The 26,550-nt window shown below is 52.4% G+C and overlaps 1 protein-coding gene across 1 annotated transcript in view; it reads left to right on the top strand.

The window, feature by feature from the left end:
* Positions 1 to 26,550, top strand: part of LOC149428706 (fibulin-2-like) — a 56,923-nt gene that overhangs the window by 11,270 nt on the left and 19,103 nt on the right. Inside the window, 1 exon segment of the mRNA XM_089667095.1 lies at positions 13,463 to 13,568. Coding sequence (XP_089523221.1) covers positions 13,463 to 13,568 — 106 coding nt within the window.

The following is a 26,550-nucleotide window of genomic DNA, read 5'->3' as shown; positions in this document are numbered from 1 at the left end:
CGCAGGGTACACCGGATGACGCAGGGTACACCGGATGACGCGGGGTACACCAGATGACGCGGGGTACGCCGGATGACGCAGGCTACACCGGATGACGCAGGGTACACCGGATGACGGAGGGGTACGCCGGGTGACGCGGGGTACGCCGGGTGACGCGGGGTACGCCGGATGACGCAGGGTACGCCGGATGACGCAGGGTACGCCGGGTGACGCAGGGTACGCCGGGTGACGCGGGGTACGCCGGGTGACGCGGGGTACGCCGGATGACGCAGGGTACACCGGATGACGCGGGGTACGCCAGATGACGCGGGGTACGCCGGATGACGCGGGGTACGCCGGATGACGCGGGGTACGCCGGATGACGCGCGGTACACTGGATGACGCGGGGTAGACCAGATGACGCGGGGTACACCGGATGACGCAGGGTACACCGGATGACGCAGGGTACGCCGGGTGACGCGGGGTACGCCGGGTGACGCGGGGTACGCCGGATGACGCAGGGTACACCGGATGACGCGGGGTACACCGGATGACGCAGGGTACACCGGATGACGCGGGGTACACCAGATGACGCGGGGTACGCCGGATGACGCAGGGTACACCGGATGACGCAGGGTACGCCGGATGACGCAGGGTACGCCGGGTGACGCGGGGTACGCCGGGTGACGCGGGGTACGCCGGGTGACGCGGGGTACGCCGGATGACGCGGGGTACGCCGGATGACGCGGGGTACACTGGATGACGCGGGGTAGACCTGATGACGCGGGGTACACCGGATGACGCGGGGTACGCCGGATGACGCGGGGTAGACCAGATGACGCGGGGTACGCCGGATGACGCGGGGTACACCGGATGACGTGGGGAACGCCGGATGACGCGGGGTACGCCGGATGACGCGGGGTACGCCGGATGACGCGGGGTACGCCGGGTGACGCGGGGTACGCCGGGTGACGCGGGGTACGCCGGGTGACACGGGGTACGCCGGGTGACGCGGGGTACGCCGGGTGTGTTTTGGCCCCCCGTCGCCGTACGTCTCCTCTCCCACCATGGAATCACAATGACCCTCCCCCTCCTCATTTGTGTTCGCTGACACCGGGAACGCTCCAAGCTCCCCGCATTGTTGGACGGCTCAGAAAACCTTTCAAGAATCTTCCAAAAACTCGTCCGGAATCCTGCGGATAATGACGGAGATAATCGCTTCCATCCGTAAATCATTTCTCATGTGTTCCACCGCGACCCCAGCGCGCCCCGCCGAGGAAACGTCTCACGCGCTGACAGCGGCCAAGAAAACAATGAGTGGGATTTCTGCTAATGACGGGAACGAGACGGATCCATTATAACGGGACCCGCCGATCCAATCCCCGAGATCTCCCCGGGAAGTTTCACTTCTCCATGGAATTCCCATCTTCCTGAATCGGAAGATTTTACATAGTTAGTCTGGCTGAAAAAAGACAAAAGTCCATCCAGTTCAGCCATAAAATAAAAAAAAAGAACAATTCCTGGTGATCCTGCCATGGAGGTCCTGGTTCAGTAACTTCCTGCAGTAGGGTGACAACGCTCTGTCTCCCAATTGTGTTCCTGAGTTGTCACCCTTTCATGTGCTCCCCCCTGGTGGTTACTACAAGCATCGACACCGACCGCATTGTGTAGGCTTGGTCCACCATTTTTTACTTTTTAGGAATTCCATGATGTACAGCTGACGCCGGAGGGAGTGGATGTAGACAGGAAGTGGCGGAAAGAGGCTGGGGGGGGGGGGGCTGTTTTCTCTCTACTGCAATTAGCTAATGATTACAGGTCCCCTTCCCCTGCCTGTGCAGGGAAAGGAGGATGAGCTCATCTTTCTGGCACTCTGCTCTCTCCTCATATCAGCATGCCTCTTGCACAGCAGCAGAGCTGATTGGAGTTTCTTCTCCCTCTCCCAATCTGAGCTCTGCTGTACAGGGACAGCACATTACACGAGTGGGAATAGTCCTATGGGGTTGGGGGTGTTAGGCCTCGGTTTAGATGTGCAGCAACACTGCCACGCCTTGCGTTCAGATCACTTTTCAGAGGCATTCCGCAGTGGTGGGGAGGTACTTGACGCCTGTTATACCCCCGTAAATGCCACACCACCGCATCGCTCATTCACTTGAATGGGTTGTGTTCAACAGTGGTACTTGCCTACCAAGCATGGCCGGATCTAGGGGGGTGCTGGGGTAGACTGCACCCACCCCCAGATGTCACTTGTGCCCCTCCAGGCTGGCCCCCGCATTGAAATTCTGCCTGGCTGCTGAGCTCCTCTCCCCATTTCCACACTCAGGTCTGGGACAAGGTGAGGGGCAGCCTGGAGCAGGAAATGAAATCGAAGTCAGAGAGAACTGCGATAGAGTGGGGAGGAGGTGCAGTCTGTGCTCTCCTCCTCCTGTCAGCACAGAGATTCCTCCATGCAGCAGGTGACGCAGGATCGCTCTTCATTGGGCTGTTCTCACAGGCTTGACTACGTGCCCCCTGTCCACATTTCCTGCTGCTGGGAGATGGGCAGCCCTTGGGAGGGCATAGGGGGAGGGTAATCAAACCTGTGTGTATTGCCTGATGAAGAGCGATCCTGTCTGCTACATGGAGAATCGCTGATCTGATAGGAGGAGGAGAGTACAGCCCAGCACACCTCCTCCGGCTCCTGTCCTCCATCCAGCTGACCCCTGTACACTGCCCTGCTGACCCCCTCTCCTCCGTCCAGCTGACCCCTGTACACTTCTCTACTGACCCCCTCTCCTCCATCCAGCTGACCCCTGTACACTGCCCTGCTGACCCCCTCTCCTCCGTCCAGCTGACCCCTGTACACTGCCCTACTGACCCCCTCTCCTCTGTCCAGCAGACCCCTGAACACTTCCCTAAATACCCCCTCTCCTCCATTCCTGCAGACCCCTGTACACTTCCCTACTGACCACCTGTCCTCCATCCTGCAGACCCCTGTACACTGCCCTGCTGACCCCCTCTCCTCCGTCCAGCTGACCCCTGTACACTTCCCTACATACCCCCTCTCCTCTGTCCAGAAGACCCCTGTACACTGCCCTACTGACCCCCTCTCCTCTGTCCAGCAGACCCCTGAACACTTCCTAAATACCCCCTCTCCTCCATTCCTGCAGACCCCTGTACACTTCCCTACATACCCCCTCTCCTCCGTCCAGAAGACCCCTGTACACTGCCCTACATACCCCCTCTCCTCTGTCCAGCAGACCCCTGTACACTACCCTGCTGACCCCCTCTCCTCCGTCCAGCTGACCCCTGTACACTTCCCTACATACCCCCTCTCCTCCGTCCAGAAGACCCCTGTACACTGCCCTACATACCCCCTCTCCTCTGTCCAGCAGACCCCTGTACACTACCCTGCTGAATCCCTCTCCTCCGTCCAGCTGACCCCTGTACATTGCCCTGCTGACCCCCTCTCCTCCGTCCAGCAGACCCCGGTAAACTTCCCTACTGACCCCCTCTCCTCCATCCAGCAGACCCCTGTACACTGCCCTACTGACCCCCTCTCCTCTGTCCAGCAGACCCCTGTACACTGCCCTACTGACCCCCTCTCCTCCGTCCAGCTGACCCCTGTACACTTCCCTACTGACCCCCTCTCCTCCGTCCAGCAGACCCTGTACACTGCCCTACTGACCCCCTCTCCTCCGTCCAGCAGACCCCTGTACACTTCCCTACTGACCCCCTCTCCTCCGTCCAGCAGACCCCTGTACACTTCCCTACTTACCACCTGTCCTCCATCCTGCAGACCCCTGTACACTTCCCTACTGACCACCTGTCCTCCATCCTGCAGACCCCTGTACACTTCCCTACTGACCACCTGTCCTCCATCCTGCAGACCCCTGTACACTTCCCTACTGACCACCTGTCCTCCATCCTGCAGACCCCTGTACACTTCCCTACTGACCACCTGTCCTCCATCCTGCAGACCCCTGTACACTTCCCTACTGACCCATCCCAGTCCCCAGCATTGCACACTGTTGTGGAGCGGCTGCGGCACATCCTCATTTGCCTGAATGGGTCGCATTAGGCAGTGGTACCGCCTACTGAATGCGAGAGGGGGATCATTTTTGCCAGAGGGATGAAGCAAAGCACATGGACACCTCTGTCCTCTGATTTTGCAGTGGGGGGGTAAAAATGTGCCTCAATCGCAATTGCAAGTTCCAACAAGAAGAAAACCCCTTTACCCTTGTACACCTGTGCTGTTTGGAATGGTACCATGGGCTTAGGGTTTGGCGCTAGGGGTGGAGCTTAGTTCTGGGAGATGTAGGCTCAGAGACACAGTGCATGCAATTGGACCTGCCCCGCCCCGGCACAGAGATGTCCCCACCCCGGCACAGAGATGTCCCCACCCCGGCACAGAGATGTCCCCACCCCGGCACAGAGATGTCCCCACCCATTGTGTTTCCATTGTGACTCTTCAATACAAACATCCTCAGCACTGAACGTTTCGGAAAGTTTCCGTCGTTTCCTCCGGGCGTGACCACATTGCAATACTAAAGGTACTGGAAGAAGGTGCGAGCCGCTGCTGGCGCTGACGCCGGGCGGAGTGCGGAAATTGCCCAATAACTGCCCCTTAAACTTTGACATCACCCCTGGAAGTGCCGCCAATTCCTCCTAATAGAAGCTGCAGAATTATTTCCCTCGGCTCAGTTTGTGAGTCATTCCTCCCGGCTCAGAGCTCGGATTACTGCATGTGAAGTGGCAGTCTTGGCACGCCCGGCCATTGCGCTCCAGCACTTTGCTTCCAAGCGAACGGCTCGGCCTGGACCCGGCGCACTCATAAAACAAGTTGTCTCTGAAAATCCCATTTCTTCATAAACCGTCCTGAACTCTATATAATGTATGTTGTATGGTCCTGACCCTTATATACGGGACAGAGCCCCAAACACTGCCGACCTTCAACATATCCGAATATAATCCGAACCGACCACCAGAATCTCATATAAGAAAATGAATCCTCCCTCCGGCCTCCCCTTCAGTCTTGCACAGGTGTAGCGGCTCCTCCCCTCCAGTCTTGAACAGGTGTACCGGCTCCTCCCCTTCAGTCTTGCACAGGTGTACCGGCTCCTCCCCTCCAGTCTTGAACAGGTGTACCGGCTCCTCCCCTTCAGTCTTGCACAGGTGTGTCTGCTCCTCCCCTTCAGTCTTGCACAGGTGTACCGGCTCCTCCCCTCCAGTCTTGAACAGGTGTACCGGCTCCTCCCCTGCAGTCTTGCACAGGTGTACCGGCTCCTCCCCTTCAGTCTTGCACAGGTGTACCAGCTCCTCCCCTCCAGTCTTGCACAGGTGTACTGGCTCCTCCCCTCCAGTCTTGCACAGGTGTACTGGCTCCTCCCCTTCAGTCTTGCACAGGTATACCGGCTCCTCCCCTCCAGTCTTGCACAGGTGTACCGGCTCCTCCCCTCCAGTCTTTGCACAGGTGTACCGGCTCCTCCCCTTCAGTCTTGCACAGGTGTACTGGCTCCTCCCCTTCAGTCTTGCACAGGTGTATCAGATCCTCCCCTTCAGTCTTGCACAAGTGTACCGGCTCCTCCCCTTCAGTCTTCCACAGTTGTACCGGCTCCTCCCCTTCAGTCTTGCACAGGTGTACCGGCTCCTCCCCTTCAGTCTTGCACAGGTGTATCGGCTCCTCCCCTTCAGTCTTGCAGAGGTGTATCAGCTCCTCCCCTTCAGTCTTGCACACGTGTACTGGCTCCTCTCCTGGACTGAAATGGCTTCCTCTGATATCACTGCACACTGGAAGCTCCTCACAATGTGCATTAGAAGCTGCAACAAGTCAGAAAGAGCTCCGCCTCATTTCTTGGCTGGAGGACGTCCAGCATCATCTAGCCCTTGAACAAGAAGAACAACCAAGGCTGTCTACTTAAGAGGATGAACATGACAAACCACCATGGCTCTCCACCTAGAGGATGAACATGATGAAGCATCATGTTTGTCCACCTAGAGGATGAATGTGAAGAACCACCATGGCTGTCTACCTAGAGAGTGAACGTGATGAACAGCCATGGCTGTCCACCTAGAGAATGAACATGAAGAACCGCTATGGCTGTCCACCTACAGTAGAGTATGAGCGTGATGAACCCCCATGGCTGTCCATCTAGAGTATGAGTGTGATGAACCCCCATGGTTGTCCATCTAGAGTATGAGTGTGATGAACCCCCATGGTTGTCCATCTAGAGTATGAGTGTGATGAACCCCCATGGCTGTCCATCTAGAGTATGAGTGTGATGAACCCCCATGGCTGTCCATCTAGAGTATGAGTGTGATGAACCCCCATGGTTGTCCATCTAGAGTATGAGTGTGATGAACCCCCATGGTTGTCCACCTAGAGTATGAGCATGATGAACCCCCATGGCTGTCCATCTAGAGTAAGAGCGTGATGAACCCCTATGGCTGTCCACCTAGAGTATGAGCATGATGAACCCCCATGGCTGTCCATCTAGAGTATGAGCGTGATGAACCCCCATGGTTGTCCATCTAGAGTATGAGTGTGATGAACCCCCATGGCTGTCCACCTAGAGTATGAGCATGATGAACCCCCATGGCTGTCCATCTAGAGTAAGAGCGTGATGAACCCCTATGGCTGTCCACCTAGAGTATGAGCATGATGAACCCCCATGGCTGTCCATCTAGAGTATGAGTATGATGAACCCCCATGGCTGTCCATCTAGAGTAAGAGCGTGATGAACCCCTATGGCTGTCCACCTAGAGTATGAGCATGATGAACTCCCATGGCTGTCCATCTAGCGTATGAGTATGATGAACCCCCATGGCTGTCCACCTAGAGTATGAGCATGATGAACCCCCATGGCTGTCCACCTAGAGTATGAGCATGATGAACTCCCATGGCTGTCCATCTAGAGTATGAGCGTGATGAACCTCCATGGCTGTCCATCTAGAGTATGAGCATGACAAACCACCATGGCTCTCCACCTAGAGGATGAACATGATGAAGCATCATGTTTGTCCACCTAGAGGATGAATGGGAAGAACCACCATGGCTATCTACCTAGAGAATGAACATGAAGAACCACTATGGCTGTCCACCTACAGTAGAGTATGAGCATGATGAACCCCCATGGCTGTCCATCTAGAGTATGAGCGTGATGAACCCCTATGGCTGTCCAGCTAGAGTATGAGCGTGATGAACCCCCATGGCTGTCCACCTAGAGTATGAGCGTGATGAACCCCCATGGCTGTCCATCTAGAGTATGAGCGTGATGAACCCCTATGGCTGTCCAGCTAGAGTATGAGCGTGATGAACTCCCATGGCTGTCCACCTAGAGTATGAGCGTGATAAACCCCCATGGCTGTCCATCTAGAGTATGAGCGTGATGAGCCCCCATGGCTGTCCAGCTAGAGTATGAGCGTGATGAACCCCCATGGCTGTCCACCTAGAGTATGAGCGTGATGAACCCCCATGGCTGTCCACCTAGAGTATGAGCGTGATGAACTCCCATGGCTGTCCACCTAGAGTATGAGCGTGATGAACCCCCATGGCTGTCCACCTAGAGTATGACCGTGATGAACCACCATGGCTGTCCACCTAGAGTATGAGCGTGATGAACCCCCATGGCTGTCCACCTAGAGTATGAGCGTGATGAACTCCCATGGCTGTCCATTTAGAGTATGAGCATGATGAACCCCCATGGCTGTCCATCTAGAGTATGAGCGTGATGAACCCCCATGGCTATCCATCTAGAGTATGAGCGTGATGAACCCCCATGGCTGTCCACCTAGAGTATGAGCGTGATGAACCCCCATGGCTGTCCACCTAGAGTATGAGCGTGATGAACCCCCATGGCTGTCCACCTAGAGTATGAGCGTGATGAACCCCCATGGCTGTGCATCTAGAGTATGAGCATGATGAACCCCCATGGCTGTCCACCTAGAGTATGAGCATGATGAACCCCCATGGCTGTCCACTTAGAGTATGAAAATGATGAACCCCCATGGCTGTCCATCTAGAGTATGAGCATGATGAACCCCCATGGCTGTCCATCTAGAGTATGAGCGTGATGAACCCCCATGGCTGTCCACCTAGAGTATGAGCATGATAAACCCCCATGGCTGTCCATCTAGAGTATGAGCATGATGAACCCCCATGGCTGTCCATCTAGAGTATGAGCGTGATGAACTCCCATGGCTGTCCAACTAGAGTATGAGTGTGATGAACCCCCATGGCTGTCCACCTAGAGTATGAGCATGATGAACCCCCATGGCTGTCCATCTAGAGTATGAGTGTGATGAACCACAATGGCTGTCCACCTAGAGTAAGAGTATGATGAACCCCCATGGCGGTTCACCTAGAGGATGAACTTTAAGAACCACCATGGCTGTCTACCTAGATGATGAACATGCAAACCATCATGGCTGTCCACCCAGAGGATTATCATGACAAACCACCATGTCTGTCTGCCTAGAGGATAAACATGATGAACCGCCATGACTCTCTACCTACAGGATGAGTATTTCAAACCACCATGGCTGTCTACCTAGAGAATGAGTATGATGAACCATGATGGTTGTCCACCCAGAGGATGAACATGACAAACCACCTTGACTGTCTACCTAGAGCAGGGGTCTCCAAAGTTTCTAAACAAAGGGCCAGTTTACTGCCCTTCAGACTTTAGGGGGGCTAGACTGTGGCAAGAGGGAATAAAGAATGCCCTATCCTTGGTATTAGGGGGAGATATAGTGTCCCATCATTGGTATCAGTAACAGGAATTATGCCCCATTGTTGGTGTCAGTAGCAGGAATTATGCCCCATTGTTGGTGTCAGTAGCAGGAATTATGCCCCATTGTTGGTGTCAGTAGCAGGAATTATGCCCCATTGTTGGTGTCAGTAGCAGGAATTATGCCCCATTGTTGGTGTCAGTAGCAGGAATTATGCCCCATTGTTGGTGTCAGTAGCAGGAATTATGCCCCATTGTTGGTGTCAGTGGGCCTCAAGGGCCAGATAAAATCAAGCCACAGTTTTAGACTACTGACCTAGAAGGTGAACATGACAAATCATCAAGGTTGTCCACCCAGAGGATGAATGTGAAGAACCACCATGGCTGTCTACCTAGAGAGTGAACATGATGAAGAACCATGGCTGTCCACCTAGAGGACAAACACAATGAAGGAACCATCATGGAGGATTCTGATTTGTTCCCATAATCCCTTTGTAGCACAGAACTGAGTGACCCCCCTGTGCCCACTGCATGTCCTGCCAAATATCCAATATCCCCGTTCCATGAAAGTTCAGCGTTGTGGGATCTTCTCATTTCCACAGAACACAAACAAAATATCCATTTCAGAGTTTTGTTACATCTTGGATCTTCTCCCCTCGGATGGAGTTGACTTTGGCTCCGGACTTTTCCCCCAATTTCATTTATTTACATTCTTCGCTCTGCTGGTTCTATGAATAGTTGGGAGTTTTGCCTTCAAGGCTTCACTCAAATGTCTTCTGACTTCCAGAGCTTTTTGTTTGGTCTTCGGGTAACAATTCAGCCTGCAGGAGCGATCGTTCTCATAACCGCGCAGAGGAAAGACGCGTTCATGAGGAAAATGACCTTTTTTCATTTATTTATAAACTTTTAATGAATTAATTATTACAATATTTATAAAATGTATTTATTGTTTTATTTATTTTAAAGGATTTAATTAATTATTATATTTATACCATTTATTTATTTATTAATTCTTATTGTATTTATATACTTTACATTTATTTATTTATGAATAGTATTATCATTTTTATAATTTTTATTAAATGTATTTCTTTATTAATTATGATTTTATTTATTCATAAGTTTTAATTAAGAAACTTATTGAATCCTCCCTCCGGCTCCTCCCCTTCAGTCTTGCACAGGTGTACCGGCTCCTCCCCTTCAGTCTTGCACAGGTGTACCAGCTCCTCCCCTTCAGACTTGCACAGGTGTACCGACTCCTCCCCTCCAGTCTTGCACAGGTGTACTGGCTCCTCCCCTTCAGTCTTGCACAGGTGTAGCGGCTCCTCCCCTTTAGTCTTGCACAGGTGTACCGGCTCCTCCCCTTTAGTCTTGCACAGGTATTCCAGCTCCTCCCCTCCAGTCTTGCACAGGTGTACTGGCTCCTCCCCTTCAGTCTTGCACAGGTGTACCGGCTCCTCCCCTTCAGTCTTGCACAGGTGTTGGCTCCTCCCCTTCAGTCTTGCACAGGTGTACCGGCTCCTCCCCTTCAGTCCTGCACAGGTGTACCGGCTCCTCCCCTGGACTGGAACTGCTTCCTCTGATGTCACTGCACACTGGGAGCTTCTCACAATGTGCATTAGAAGCTACAACACTTGAGATAGAGCTCCACCTCATTTCCTGGCTGGAGGACGTCCAGCATCATCTAGCTCTTCTCTTCCTTCTACAAAGTTACAATGTACAGTCTGATCACTGGGGGAGGGGAGCCTGAGGAAATGCCTCCTCCTCCTTCTACAAAGTTACAATGTACAGTCTGATCACTGGGGGAGGGGAGCCTGAGGAAACGCCTCCTCCTCCTTCTACAAAGTTACAATGTACAGTCTGATCACTGGGGGAGGGGAGCCTGAGGAAATGCCTCCTCCTCCTTCTACAAAGTTACAATGTACAGTCTGATCACTGGGGGAGGGGAGCCTGAGGAAACGCCTCCTCCTCCTTCTACAAAGTTACAATGTACAGTCTGATCACTGGGGGAGGGGAGCCTGAGGAAACGCCTCCTCCTCCTTCTACAAAGTTACAATGTACAGTCTGATCACTGGGGGAGGGGAGCCTGAGGAAATGCCTCCTCCTCCTTCTACAAAGTTACAATGTACAGTCTGATCACCGGGGGAGGGGAGACTGAGGAAACGCTTTCTCCTGCCTGCAGCAGACTGATGACACCATCTCAGCCTAGGCGCAGTCACTGACCGGAGCTTGTTGTCTTTTTAATGATAGAAGGCGGAGTTTTCCTGTTGCTGTATATTGGGCCCCGTCCGGGAGTCATTGATGGCGGTGTGTCGCGGTGCAGACAGGTCCTCTTCCACCAACATATGAGGTGATGATAATGGAGTCACACTCGGGATTTCAGTAATAACTTCCAGCCGTCACATGACACCTGAAGAAAACATCCCGCCAACGTCCATCAGCGACAAACTGGAAGAGGAAACCGCCGGGAGGAGATTGTGCGGAAAAACCTCATTATTCAGCGTTTTCCAAACAAACTGAGAAACTGAACCCCACAACCCTCCCCCCCCCCCCCCCCGATTCCTCCCCCCCCCCCCCACCGCACAGATCACCATAAACACCTTCCAGACGCTCGTTAGAAAGTCATGAATGTCCGACTGTTTATTGTGACAGATCAGGAATTCCGCATACAACTGGCAGCCAGCTGCTGAACACTGCCGCCACTAAAGGGGAACTCCGGCCTCCCCTTCAGTCTTCCACAGGTGTACCGGCTCCTCCCCTTCAGTCTTGCACAGGTGTACCAGCTCCTCCCCTTCAGTCTTGCACAGGTGTACCGGCTCCTCCCCTTCAGCCTTGCACAGGTGTACCGGCTCCTCCCCTTCAGTCTTGCACAGGTGTACCGGCTCCTCCCCTTCAGTCTTGCACAGGTGTACCGGCTCCTCCCCTTCAGTCTTGCACAGGTGTACCGGCTCCTCCCCTTCAGTCTTGCACAGGTGTACCGGGTCCTCCCCTTCAGTCTTGCACAGGTGTACCGGCTCCTCCCCTTCAGTCTTGCACAGGTGTACCGGGTCCTCCCCTTCAGTCTTGCACAGGTGTACCGGCTCCTCCCCTTCAGTCTTGCACAGGTGTACCGGCTCCTCCCCTTCAGTCTTGCACAGGTGTACCGGGTCCTCCCCTTCAGTCTTGCACAGGTGTACCGGCTCCTCCCCTTCAGTCTTGCACAGGTGTACCAGCTCCTCCCCTTCAGTCTTGCACAGGTGTACCGGCTCCTCCCCTTCAGTCTTGCACAGGTGTACCAACTCCTCCCCTTCAGTCTTGCACAGGTGTACCGGCTCCTCCCCTTCAGTCTTGCACAGGTGTACCGGCTCCTCCCCTCCAGCCTTGCACAGGTGTACCGGCTCCTCCCCTTCAGTCTTGCACAGGTGTACCAGCTCCTCCCCTTCAGTCTTGCACAGGTGTACCGGCTCCTCCCCTTCAGTCTTGCACAGGTGTACCAACTCCTCCCCTTCAGTCTTGCACAGGTGTACCGGCTCCTCCCCTTCAGTCTTGCACAGGTGTACCGGCTCCTCCCCTCCAGCCTTGCACAGGTGTACCGGCTCCTCCCCTTCAGTCTTGCACAGGTGTACCGGCTCCTCCCCTCCAGCCTTGCACAGGTGTACCGGCTCCTCCCCTTCAGTCTTGCACAGGTGTACCGGCTCCTCCCCTCCAGCCTTGCACAGGTGTATCTCAGGGCCGTAGATAAGGGGGTACCACTAGTCCTCCTGTATGGGGCCCAGGCAGCTGGGTGAATCAGATGTGGGCAGGGAGGGTGATTGGCATGGCAGGGGGCAATTCCTGGAACTGATCCCCCGTACATCTTTCTATGTAGCAACTGAAAGCTGGCTTCTTCTCCTCTCCCTCCCGCTGGCTTTCAGCTGCTGCAGCGGGGGATCAGTTCCAGTAATTGCCCCCCTGGTGCACATCATACAGTTCCCCCTGCTGCCCCCCGTGTGTTTCCACCCCCGCAGTGCTAACTGCTTCCCTCCTCTCCTTCCCTCCGACAGCTGCAAGCACACGTGGAAGAGTCCAGTAAATATGTCACATTTACCAGCCCAGGCACGGACTGACCATTCGGGAACTCGGGCACTGCCTGAGGGCCCAGGGTCAGTAGGGGGCCCCATGAGATGTCCCTGATACCTATCATAGGCTTTTTTGGGTGTGGTTTGAGTGTGGGTGAGGACACAGGGGCCCCATGACCTCCTATTGCCCGGGGGCCCCATGAGTTGTTAGTTCACCCCTGTACCAGCCCCTTTCCTGAATGAACACAATGAGTGATCAGTATCAATCACTCACTGAGTTCATTCATAACTGAATCATAATAAACAGTTTTTTTGTGTTTTTTTTGGGGGGGGGGGCACTGTCGGGTTGGCTGTATGGGGCCCCGAGGTTTCCAACAGCAGCCCTGCCGGGTCTATAATGAAGAATGTAATGACAACGGAAAGGTTAGATTTAGAGATGTCATTAGAATGCGGATCAGGAAGGGAGGCAAGCGATGAGCAGATGGAACTTCAGCCGTTCCGGATCTCACTGGTCGAAGTGTCCCCGATGGGAGATTATTGCTCTCACTACCTCCCGGAAGAGGAATCGAGGAGGACGGCCTCCGGCGGGGACACGGAAATCGGACAAATCCCGACAGAAGTTTTTACATTTTCCTGAGATAAAATGAAATCGTTGTTTCTTTGCCGGAGTTCCACTTTAATGATATTTTGTATCGAATTTTACTCCCGAAATTTATCTTAAATCATTTTTTTCTCCTTCAGGTTCATCGAAGGATCTGATGGAGTCGTGCTGCGCAGCCGGTCAGCAATGGTCCATCGACCACGGAGAATGCGAGAACATGGCGCTCGACGCCTCCGAGGACTGCCGGTACCCAACTCACCTCCTCTTTATCTTTTCTTCCTCTTCCTGAAATTCCTGATTTTCAGAGCTGGAAAAATCCCAATCTGCGGTCAAAACCGCGTTCCTCAGGGAGATAAGATTACCGAGCGTTCGTTCCAGAGGAAGCCGAGCAGAACGACATTCGGCATGTAGGGGCCCCGGGATCAATCATGGTTAACTTTCTGTTTTATCGCTGAAAGTTTCCTGTTCCCCATAGGGGTCAGTGATGGGGGGGAGGGCAGCCAACTGCCTACCGCGGCAATTCTGATATTTCACTCCTACGTCTAAAAATGTTCTTTTTTTTTGCTAGAAAATTACTTAGAATGCTCAAATGTGTTTAAATATATATATTATTTTTATTTTCCCTCCCTGACACCAATGATGGGGCGCTATTCCTCCTACTGACACCAGCGATGGGGCACTATTCCTCCCACTGACACCAATGATGGGGCACTATTCCTCCCACTGACACCAGCGATGGGGCACTATTCCTCCCACTGACACCAGCGATGGGGCACTATTCCTCCCACTGACACCAATGATGGGGCACTATTCCTCCCACTGACACCAATGATGGGGCACTATTCCTCCCACTGACACCAATGATGGAGCGCTATTCCTCCCACTGACACCAATGATGGAGCGCTATTCCTCCCACTGACACCAATGATGGGGCACTATTCCTCCCACTGACACCAATGATGGGGCACTATTCCTCCCACTGACACCAACGATGGGGCACTATTCCTCCCACTGACACCAATGACGGGGCACTATTCCTCCCACTGACACCAAGGATGGGGCACTATTCCTCCCACTGACACCAATGATGGGGCACTATTCCTACTACTGACACCAATGATGGGGCACTATTCCTCCCACTGACACCAATGATGGGGCACTATTTTATCCACTGACACCGATGATGGGGCACTATTCCTCCCACTGACACCAATGATGGGGCACTATTTTATCCACTGACACCGATGATGGGGCACTATTCCTCCCTCTGACACCAATGATGGGGCACTATTTTATCCACTGACACCAATGATGGGGCACTATTCCTCCCACTGACACCAATGATGGGGCACTATTCCTCCCACTGACACCAACGATGGGACACTATTCCTCCCACTGACACCAACGATGGGACACTATTCCTCCCACTGACACCAACGATGGGGCACTATTCCTCCCACTGACACCAACGGTGGGGCACTATTCCTCCCACTGACACCAATGATGGGGCACTATTCCTCCCACTGACACCAATGATGGGGCACTATTTTATCCACTGACACCAATGATGGGGCACTATTCCTCCCACTGACACCAATGATGGGGCACTATTCCTCCCACTGACACCAATGATGGGGCACTATTCCTCCCACTGACACCAATGATGGGGCACTATTCCTCCCACTGACACCAATGATAGGGCACTATTCCTCCCACTGACACCAATGATGGGGCACTATTTTATCCACTGACACCAATGATGGGGCACTATTCCTCCCGCTGACACCAATGATGGGGCACTATTCCTCCCACTGACACCAATGATGGGGCACTATTCCTCCCACTGACACCAATGATGGGGCGCTATTCCTCCCACTGACACAAATGATGGGGCGCTATTCCTCCCACTGACACCAATGATGGGGCACTATTCCTCCCACTGACACCAACGATGGGGCACTATTCCTCCCACTGACACCAATGATGGGGCACTATTCCTCCCACTGACACCAATGATGGGGCACTATTCCTCCCACTGACACCAATGATGGGGCACTATTCATCCCACTGACACCAATGATGGGGTACTATTCCTCCCACTGACACCAATGATGGGGCACTATTCCTCCCACTGATATCAATGATGGGGCACTATTCCTCCCACTGACACCAATGATGGGGCACTATTCCTCCCACTGACACCAATGATGGGGCACTATTCCTCCCACTGACACCAATGATGGGGCACTATTCCTCCCATTGATTCCAATGAAACGCAACAAAAACTCACTGGAACACACATTTTGCTATTTAAATTGAAGAACAAGAGAGGGGAAAAAAATTAACTGGAACGCGCCAAAAATGCGTAAAAAATGCGCATGCAAAAAAGCATCTGGACTGCGTTTGTATAGTGTGGACCGGCCTTAATGAAATGTATTATTGGCTGGACTGAAGGGCGTCTCATCTCTATCCGCCTGCGTTCGGCTTTCGTTCGCTCGCTCGCTCTTCGCTATTCCTCGGAGACTCTTTGCAGCTGTTTCTGCGTTTTGTGCCGCAGACAGTCCATCACAGAAAGAATTTCCATCGCCTCCCGACCGTCCAGGAACCAACCATTCCAATTTCTCTTTTTTTCATTTTCTTTCTTCTCATACGCGGAGCGCTCGTTCCTCGCTATAACGGCGATTTTTTTTTCTCTACACTCTGAGCTGGAATTTCAATACAACCCGAGACCTTCGCCGGCTTTTTTACGAGTTCCAACGTGAGCAAATGGAAAGCACAAAATTCACTTCGAATGTTTCCAAAACTCTCCGGCTAATCGGATTTCCTCCTGTGTGCCGGCGGAGCGGCGTGGAAGGCGAACGCTCCGTCCCTGTGACCAGTTGGGTTCAATTATTCCTCCCCCCCCCCCCATGCAAATTTAACAGAGGCCCTTTGTTTGTAAAGCGGCGTTTACGACCCCGGCGGCGAGCGTACGATCGGCGAAAGTCAAGCCCTTCCTAGCAAAGTCTGTTTTCAATGATCCGGATTTAAAGCACCAAATGTTTATTATGGAGTTTACTGCGACGTACAGCAAGAAATGCGACAATCTGGAGATCTTCGATGTCTTACAGACGGCGACTATTAGACATCGATATCGAAGGAGCGCAAGAGGGGGAAGAATACAGCGGCTGCAAAAAACAAATACAAAACAAAAACAAAGAACACTTTTTTTGGCATTTAGGCTCCTTTCACATTAGAGCCATTATTTGCCATTCTACGGATCAAAGTAAAAAAATTCTTAAAAATATATATAAATAAATAAAAATTATGTATGAAAAAAAATAATATATATATAAAAAGTAAACAAAAGTCACACCAAAGCAGTGCAGGTACCTCTTTTAAAGTCGCTGTTACTTTAAAGGGAAACTCCTCTTTTGTGGGAAAAAATAGGAAATATAAAAAAAATAATAATAATAATATCGTGTACACAATTGCAGCAAAAGTTACAGCGTATTGTGACTGAATGTCATTCACCTTTCTTTTCCACTCTGCAGCGCTGTACTTTTCTGTAAAAGGCGCTTCTACCCCCTTCCTGCCTACCGGGCACTTCTACCCCCTTCCTGCCTACCGGGCACTTCTACCCCCTTCCTGCCTACAGGGCGCTTCTACCCCCTCCCTGCCTACAGGGCGTTTCTACCCCCTTCCTGCCTACAGGACGCTTCTACCCCCTCCCTGCCTACAGGGCGCTTCTACCCCCTTCCTGCCTACAGGGCGCTTCTACCCCCTTCCTGCCTACAGGGCACTTCTACCCCCTTCCTGCCTACCGGACACTTCTACCCCCTTCCTGCCTACAGGGCACTTCTACCCCCTTCCTGCCTACAGGACGCTTCTACCCCCTCCCTGCCTACAGGGCGCTTCTACCCCCTTCCTGCCTACAGGGCGCTTCTACCCCCTTCCTGCCTACAGGGCACTTCTACCCCCTTCCTGCCTACCGGACACTTCTACCCCCTTCCTGCCTACAGGGCACTTCTACCCCCTTCCTGCCTACCGGACACTTCTACCCCCTTCCTGCCTACAGGGCACTTCTACCCCCTTCCTGCCTACAGGACACTTCTACCCCCTTCCTGCCTACCGGGCGCTTCTACCCCCTTCCTGCCTACAGGACACTTCTACCCCCTTCCTGCCTACAGGGCACTTCTACCCCCTTCCTGCCTACAGGGCACTTCTACCCCCTTCCTGCCTAAAGGACACTTCTACCCCCTTCCTGCCTACAGGGCGCTTCTACCCCCTTCCTGCCTACCGGGCACTTCTACCCCCTTCCTGCCTACTGGGCACTTCTACCCTCTTCCTGCCTACCGGGCACTTCTACCCTCTTCCTGCCTACCGGGCACTTCTACCCTCTTCCTGCCTACAGGGCACTTCTACCCCCTTCCTGCCTACAGGGCACTTCTACCCCCTTCCTGCCTACAGGACACTTCTACCCCCTTCCTGCCTACAGGACACTTCTACCCCCTTCCTACCTACAGGACACTTCTACCCGGGCGCTTCTACTCCCTTCCTGCCTACAGGGCACTTCTACCCCCTTCCTGCCTACCGGACACTTCTACCCCCTTCCTGCCTACCGGGCACTTCTACCCCCTTCCTGCCTACCAGGCACTTCTACCCCCTTCCTGCCTACAGGGCACTTCTACCCCCTTCCTGCCTACAGGACACTTCTACCCCCTTCCTGCCTACCGGGCACTTCTACCCCCTTCCTGCCTACAGGGCACTTCTACCCCCTTCCTGCCTACCGGACACTTCTACCCCCTTCCTGCCTACAGGACACTTCTACCCCCTTCCTGCCTACAGGGCACTTCTACCCCCTTCCTGCCTACCGGACACTTCTACCCCCTTCCTGCCTACAGGACACTTCTACCCCCTTCCTGCCTACAGGGCACTTCTACCCCCTTCCTGCCTACCGGGCACTTCTACCCCCTTCCTGCCTACAGGACACTTCTACCCCCTTCCTGCCTACCGGACACTTCTACCCCCTTCCTGCCTACCGGACACTTCTACCCCCTTCCTGCCTACAGGACACTTCTACCCCCTTCCTGCCTACAGGGCACTTCTACCCCCTTCCTGCCTACCGGACACTTCTACCCCCTTCCTGCCCAGGCCAATTTTTAGCTTTCAGTGTTGTCACACTTTGAATGACAATTGCGCGGTCATGCAACACTGTACCCAAACAGAATTTTTATCATTGTTTTGAGACAGATAGAGCTTTCTTTTGGTGGTATTTGCTCCCCGCTGGGGGTTTTATTTTTTGCGCTATAAACAAAAAAAGAGCAAAGAATTTAGGGGAAAAAAGTGTTTCTTTGTTTCTATTACACAATTTTGCAAGCAGGTAATTTTTCTCCTTCACTGATGTGTGTTGATGAGGCGGCACAGAGAGAGAGGAGAGAGGGGGGAGAAAGAGAGGGGGGGGGGGAGAGGGAGAAGGAGGAGAAGGAGGAAGGGGGGAAGAGAGTGAGGGGGGGAGAGGGAGAAGAGAGGGGGAGAAAGAGAGGGGGGGTAAGAGGGAGAGAGGAGCGAGAGACAACTTGTATACTTTGTGAATTGGTATTTCCCTCTGTCCTCCCTTCCTGTTTAGTGCTTGTTCCCTCAGTCCTCATTAGTCCCTCTCTGTTTCCTCCATGTTCCCTCAGTCCTCATTAGTCCCTCTCTGTTTCCTCCAGGTTCCCTCAGTCCTCATTAGTCCCTCTCTGTTTCCTCCAGGTTCCCTCAGTCCTCATTAGTCCCTCTCTGTTTCCTCCAGGTTCCCTCAGTCCTCATTAGTCCCTCTCTGTTTCCTCCAGGTTCCCTCAGTCCTCATTAGTCCCTCTGTTTCTTCCATGTTCCCTCAGTCCTCATTAGTCCCTCTGTTTCTTCCAGGTTCCCTCAGTCCTCATTAGTCCCTCTCTGTTTCTTCCATATTCTCTCAGTCCCAATTAGTCCCTCTCTGTTTCCTCCATGTTCTCTCAGTCCTCATTAGTCCCTCTCTGTTTCCTCCAGGTTCTCTCAGTCCTCATTAGTCCCTCTCTGTTTCTTCCAGGTTCCCTCAGTCCTCATTAGTCCCTCTGTTTCTTCCAGGTTCCCTCAGTCCTCATTAGTCCCTCTGTTTCTTCCAGGTTCCCTCAGTCCTCATTAGTCCCTCTCTGTTTCTTCCATATTCTCTCAGTCCTCATTAGTCCCTCTCTGTTTCTTCCATATTCTCTCAGTCCTCATTAGTCCCTCTCTGTTTCCTCCAGGTTCTCTCAATCCTCATTAGTCCCTCTCTGTTTCTTCCATGTTCCCTCAGTCCTCATTAGTCCCTCTCTGTTTCCTCCAGGTTCTCTTAGTCCTCATTAGTCCCTCTCTGTTTCCTCCATGTTCCCTCAGTCCTCATTAGTCCCTCTCTGTTTCTTCCATGGTCCCTCGGTCAGCGTTAGTTCTTTGCAGGGACAGGTTTTGGGAAGGTCATTGTCTTCTTACACTTTAATCCTCTGTACTGCAAATAGCTGAAGGAAAGCTACATTGGATTCAACTTCTGTAGTTTACTTTTTATACTGACATCGAATGATGAACTGCAATGTGTTTACTATGTTGTTTGGTATCTTCCTCTGTCTGTTTAGTGCTAGGTGGTTCAGTCCTCACTAGATCCTCCCATTTCTTCCATGTTCCCTCAGTCCTCATTAGTCCCTCTCTGTTTCCTCCAGGTTCTCTCAGTCCTCATTAGTCCCTCTCTGTTTCCTCCAGGTTCCCTCAGTCCTCATTAGTCCCTCTCTGTTTCCTCCATGTTCCCTCAGTCCTCATTAGTCCCTCTCTGTTTCTTCCATGTTCTCTCAGTCCTCATTAGTCCCTCTCTGTTTCCTCCATGTTCTCTCAGTCCTCATTAGTCCCTCTCTGTTTCTTCCATGTTCCCTCAGTCCTCATTAGTCCCTCTGTTTCTTCCATGTTCTCTCAGTCCTCATTAGTCCCTCTGTTTCTTCCATGTTCTCTCAGTCCTCATTAGTCCCTCTGTTTCTTCCATGTTCTCTCAGTCCTCATTAGTCCCTCTCTGTTTCCTCCATGTTCTCTCAGTCCTCATTAGTCCCTCTGTTTCTTCCATGTTCTCTCAGTCCTCATTAGTCCCTCTCTGTTTCTTCCATGTTCCCTCAGTCCTCATTAGTCCCTCTCTGTTTCTTCCATGTTCCCTCAGTCCTCATTAGTCCCTCTCTGTTTCCTCCAGGTTCTCTCAGTCCTCATTAGTCCCTCTCTGTTTCTTCCATGTTCCCTCAGCCAGTGTTAGTTCTTCACAGAGACCAGGGTACAAACGTCATTGTCTTCTTCCGCTTCAAAAGACCGGAACTACATCCTTTGTACTGCAATTAGCTGAAGTAACATTGCATTGGACTTAACTGTGTCTTTTTGAAGAGTTACGCTGCCTGTGGATGCTGCCAAGTCAGCAGGTGACCATGCTTTCCAGACAAACTGGGTCTAAGGAGGTATGTCAATGCAGAAAGGGGAATTTGAAACAGAGCACCTGCTGAATTTTTATTTAAACTTCGTCTCTTATTCCTCACATTCCTCCGTCTCGGCGATCTTCGGGGACAGATGACGGGTCACATATTTGGCTTATTACGCTGTCAGTGTAGGATGACATTGAACACGGAATTGTTCGATCTGCATGTTGTCCTCCTGGAAGACGGATCTCTCCCTTGGGCCGCAGCGGAGCTCTACCTCACAGCGGAATCACCGCAAACCGCTCGATTGAATGCAGATGTTGTCACAGGATACAGACAATGAGAGATGGATGGAGGATGGGAGTCCAGCGAAGGAAGACGATATCAATAGATATTATTATACACGGCTCAAAAAATGGAGGGAAGACTTTGTAAATGAAGTCTGGCATCAAGTCCATGAACCTCCTGGGATATGGATCCGGTCAGGGAAGGCGCAGAGGGGGTTGTTCATCAGTTTCCGCTGCTTTTGGTGTTCATGAAATTACCAACAGGGGCACTAGATGGGCAACAATGAGACGACCCCCAAAACAGGAATGGTTTTACAGGTGGAGGACACTGACATTTTTCCCTCCTCATCTTTTCTGACTATTTTTCACTGGTTTTGCATTTGGCTCGGGTCAGTGTCACTACTGGTAGCATGAGGCCATACCTGGACCCTACAGAGGTTGCACAGGCAGTCCAACTCCTCCAGGATGGCACATCAATACCTGCCATTGCCAGATTTGCTGTGTCTCCCAGCACAGTCTCAAGAGCATGGAGGAGATTCCATGAGACAAGAGCATGGAGGAGATTCCAGGAGACAAGAGCATGGAGGAGATTCCAGGAGACAAGAGCATGGAGGAGATTCCAGGAGACAAGTGCATGGAGGAGGTTCCAGGAGACGAGAGCATGGAGGAGATTCCAGGAGACGAGAGCATGGAGGAGATTCCAGGAGACAAGAGCATGGAGGAGGTTCCTGGAGACAAGAGCATGGAGGAGGTTCAATGAGACAAGAGCATGGAGGAGATTCCAGGAGACAAGAGCATGAAGGAGGTTCCAGGAGACAAGAGCATGGAGGAGATTCCATGAGACGAGAGCATGGAGGAGATTCCAGGAGACGAGAGCATGGAGGAGATTCCAGGAGACGAGAGCATGGAGGAGATTCCAGGAGACGAGAGCATGGAGGAGGTTCCTGGAGACGAGAGCATGGAGGAGATTCCAGGAGACAAGAGCATGGAGGAGGTTCCTGGAGACGAGAGCATGGAGGAGATTCCAGGAGACAAGAGCATGGAGGAGATTCCAGGAGACAAGAGCATGGAGGAGATTCCAGGAGACAAGAGCATGGAGGAGATTCCAGGAGACAAGAGCATGGAAGAGGTTCCAGGAGACAAGAGCATGGAGGAGATTCCAGGAGACAAGAGCATGGAGGAGGTTCCAGGAGACAAGAGCATGGAGGAGATTCCAGGAGACAAGAACACGGAGGGGATTCCAGGAGACAGGCAGTTCCTCTAGGAGAGCTGGACAGGGCCGTAGAAGGTCCTTAACCCATCAGCAGGACTGGTATCTGATCCTTTGTGCAAGGAGGAACAGGATGAGCCCTGCCAGAGCCCTACAAAATGACCTCCAGCAGGCCACTGGTGGGAATGTCTCTGAGCAAACAATCAGACACAGACTTCATGAGGGTGGTCTGAGGGCCCGACGTCCTCTAGTGGACCCTGTGCTCACTGACCGGCACCACAGAGCTGGATTGGAATTTGTCATTGAACCCCAGAATTGGCAGGTCCACCACTGGCTCCCTGTGCTTTTCACAGATGAGAGCAGGTTCCCCCTGAGCACATGTGACAGACGTGAAAGGGTCTGGAGAAGCCGTGGAGAACGTTCTGCTGCCTGTAACATGGTTCAGCAGTTTCCCCTCCTGCCCACCCCTTGTCCTGGCCCTGTCTGTCACACTGGAGGGATCATCTGATGAGAGGACCATCAGATGACCATATTCCCGGCTCTCAAAAGTGTAGGACTTGTGTAGGTAGAACAGCTGCCCCTCTTGCCCACCACTTGTCCTAGTTCTGCCTGGCATACTGGAGGGATCATCTGATGAGGTCGTCAGATGACCATATTCATGCTTCTCAGTCCTGTAGGACTTGTTGCCCACCCTTTGTCCTGGTTCTGCCTGTCATACTGGAGGAATCATCTGATGAGAAGGCCGTCAGATGACCATATTCCCATTTCTGTCATGTAGGACTTGTGGCCCACCCCTTGTCCTGGTTCTGCCTGGCATACTGGAGGGATCATCTGATGAGAAGGCCGTCAGATGACCATATTCACGCTTCTCAGTCCTGTAGGACTTGTTGCCCACCCTTTGTCCTGGTTCTGCCTGTCATACTGGAGGAATCATCTGATGAGAAGGCCGTCAGATGACCATATTCCCAGTTCTGTCATGTAGGACTTGTTGCCCACCCCTTGTCCTGGTTCTGCCTATCATACTGGAGGGATCATCTAATAAGAGAGCCATCAGATGACCATCTTCCCTGTTCTCAGTCGTGTAGGACTTGTGTAGGACTTGTTGCCCACCCCTTGTCCTGGTTCTGCCTATCACACTGGAGGGATCATCTAATGAGAGAGCCATCAGATGACCATATTCCCGGTTCTCGGTGGTGTAGGGTTTGTGTAGATGGGTAACAGAAATATTGTAAAGAACTCTCAGCGCACTATTGGCTAATCTCCAGTGATATTAGAACAAACAGACAAAAAGTCTAAAAGTCCCAGTGAAGTCCTTAACTGTGTAACCGCTTTAGATGGCAGCCACCCCAGAGTGAGCCAACTCTATGTGCATGATAGGAAAGAAAAGAGGAGAGGCGCCTTCTAAGTGCAGTATTAAAATGGTTTTTAATAGGCCACAAATGTAAAAACTCACAAAAATGGGCGGTAAATTAGCCCATTATTAAGGTTAGCTGTAGAGTCGTCTTCCGTGTCCTGCAGGGATCCGTCCGGTGGGGTGATGCCCGCCATGGGTGGTGGAGGAGATCCCAGAGCATTGTGGATGGCCCGGAGTCTCAGGAACTTCCTCCTGTGTAACGTCACGTCCGCCCGGCTTGTGGTTCAGCCTAGATCCAGCCACTTCCGGTTCTGGTTTGGTCGATATTTCCTGAGACTCCTGGCCATCCACAATGCTCTGGGATCTCCTCCACCACCCACGGCGGCCATCACCCCACTGAACAGATCCCTGAAGGACACGGAAGACGACTCTACAGCTAACCTTAATGATGGGCTAATTTACCGCCCATTTTTGTTAGTTTTTACATTTGTGGCTTAATAAAAACCGTTTTAAGATTGCACTTAGAAGGCGCCTCTCCTCTTTTCTTTCCTATCTTGTAGACAGGTGCTGATTTTCTGCATTTGAAACCTTCAGATTTCCACTTCCTTTGAGGGTGGAGTGCGGAGGACAGGTGTGACGCTGCATTAGCATTGTGCTCCTTTGGATGCAGGAGGTCCCATTGGGACCCGTTGGTGTCAGGTCCAGTGCAGCCCCTCGTGCATTTCACATTCAGAAGCGTTTGGTAGAATGGAAATAAAATGCAAAATTCATCATTCACGCACAAAGCCTCTATAAGTCCATAACAAGTATGACATCATTGCATGGTCGCCCCCACCAAACATGACTGCCCCCCGATGCAAGAGATTGTTCAGGAACCCATGAAATTTTGCGGGAAACGGGGAAAATCGCTGGATCTCCGCAATGTTGTGAAAACGACGACCTTTATGCTGGATCTTCATCTTCGGGAAGAGGGCATTTTTGGGGGGTTGAGCTCCTTGAAGGTCTTCCTGATCTCTCGTCGTCTTCCAGTGATGTTCTTCCGCTCTCAAAGCATGTGTGCCACTCAAATCACCTCGAACGACCCATTGCGGCATCGCTGTAAACTTGCCGAATCGTGTCAGATGTCTCTGTGGCAGATTTGGCCGGTTTCACGCAGAATTTCACATTTGCTCTTTGTTCTAACTTCCTGTCCAATTATGAATTAGCAGACGTGGTAACGTGGTCAGGGCAGCACCAGTTGCACAGCTCCTGATGTACACGGGACGATGTCTTTTGGCACACTGACTTATGAAGGCCAGTGCTCCCTGTGGCTGTGCGTGCAGCTTGGTGCTGCCATCTGTTGGTGTGCTGCAATACTAGTCTCCAAACTTTTTGATACCTCCTCGTAGATTTTATGGCTGCAGAAATCCATTGAGGCTGGTGGCGTCATTGGTCTAGTGTTGCCCCCTCTGATGCGTTTCGCCCTCAATCTGGCCTTAGTTATAAGGCCATCCTCAGTCCTAATGCAAGCGGTAGGCGGGGTCTTGGGAGGACTTATGCAAATATCAAATGTCTTGATGGATGTCTGTCTGCAGCAGTGGGCGTGCCTAGGCTGGCTGTACTTGCATAGGTAATGCCCACATGTCATGCGGAGCCTCCGTGATTGAAAGATTTGAAATCTAATGGATGAAAGGGGTGGGGCCAGGGACAATCAGACTGAAGGGGAGGAGCCGGTACACCTGTGCAAGACTGAAGGGGAGGAGCCGGTACACCTGTGCAAGACTGAAGAGGAGGAGCCGGTACACCTGTGCAAGACTGAAGGGGAGGAGCCGCAAGACCTGTGCAAGACTGGAGGGGAGGAGCCGGTACACCTGTGCAAGACTGAAGGGGAGGAGCCAGTACACCTGTGGAAGACTGGAGGGGAGGAGCCGGTACACCTGTGCAAGACTGAAAGGGAGGAGCCAGTACACCTGTGCCAGACTGAAGGGGAGGAGCCAGTACACCTGTGCCAGACTGAAGGGGAGGAGTCGGTACACCTGTGCAAAACTCAAAACTGAAGGGGAGGAGCTGGTACACCTGTCCAAGACTGAAGGGGAGGAGCTTGTGCACATGTGCAAGACTGAAGGGGAGGAGCCAGTGCACCCGTGCAAGACTGAAGGGGAGGAGCTAGTGCACCCGTGCAAGACTGCAGCTGAGGAGCTGGAGTTCAGCTCTGACATTAGAAGACAGAGAAGTCAGAGAAAACGCAGCAGTGGAGGGCGGGGCGATGAGTTCATCAATTTGGGAGCTCTTCGGTAGAAGGAGCTCAGACAGATGGGAAGTTCTTGTGTCCTCTGGGGGAAGAAGACAAAATTCTATCCAAGTCCAATGTGAGACTTCCTCTGATGGGAGCCAAAAACCGATCAGCACGCCATGATGTCATCCGCCAAATCATCGCTCATACAGCTGTGCAGGAACCACGGGACCTCTGTCAGGCGATGAGTGTGTATGAAGGCTTCTCTTAGATCTGGATAGAGAGCTGAGGGGTTAGAACCCCTGCCTTTCCCCGTTAGGGAGATTCACATACCGAATTCTCCTGATCACCAGTGTTACGAGGAATGGAAGCGAGGGGGCATCAAAAATAATGAGTTACTGCCAGAGAGGAAACCTTCCCATGGGGACACCTGTTACCATGAAAACATACCTGAGAGGGGAATTTGTTCACATTGGAAGGATAATCTCACTTCCTGTTGGGTCTACAGGACAGGAAGTGGAGGGAACTCTCCCTAATAAGACATTATTATTAGCAGGTTCCTCCTACTTCATGGAAAATTTCTCCTCTCTCAGCTGCTACATAAAAGGTTATGTAGGTTAGTGAAGGGCGAGGTGGAGGCGCTGGGCCAGCACAGACAGTAATTCCACACCTGCAGGAAGATGAGATCTGTTCGTTTCGATGCTCCCCTGGCTGTACCGGCCAGGGAATGGAAGATCTGAAACCAAA

Source organism: Staurois parvus, unplaced genomic scaffold, assembly GCF_062004578.1.
Source record: "Staurois parvus isolate SC_StPar_1 unplaced genomic scaffold, SC_StPar_1.0 ptg003020l, whole genome shotgun sequence".
Taxonomy (NCBI): Eukaryota; Metazoa; Chordata; class Amphibia; order Anura; family Ranidae; genus Staurois; species Staurois parvus.
The sequence above is the reverse complement of the archived record's forward strand: the minus strand, read 5'-3'. Positions and strand labels throughout refer to the sequence as shown.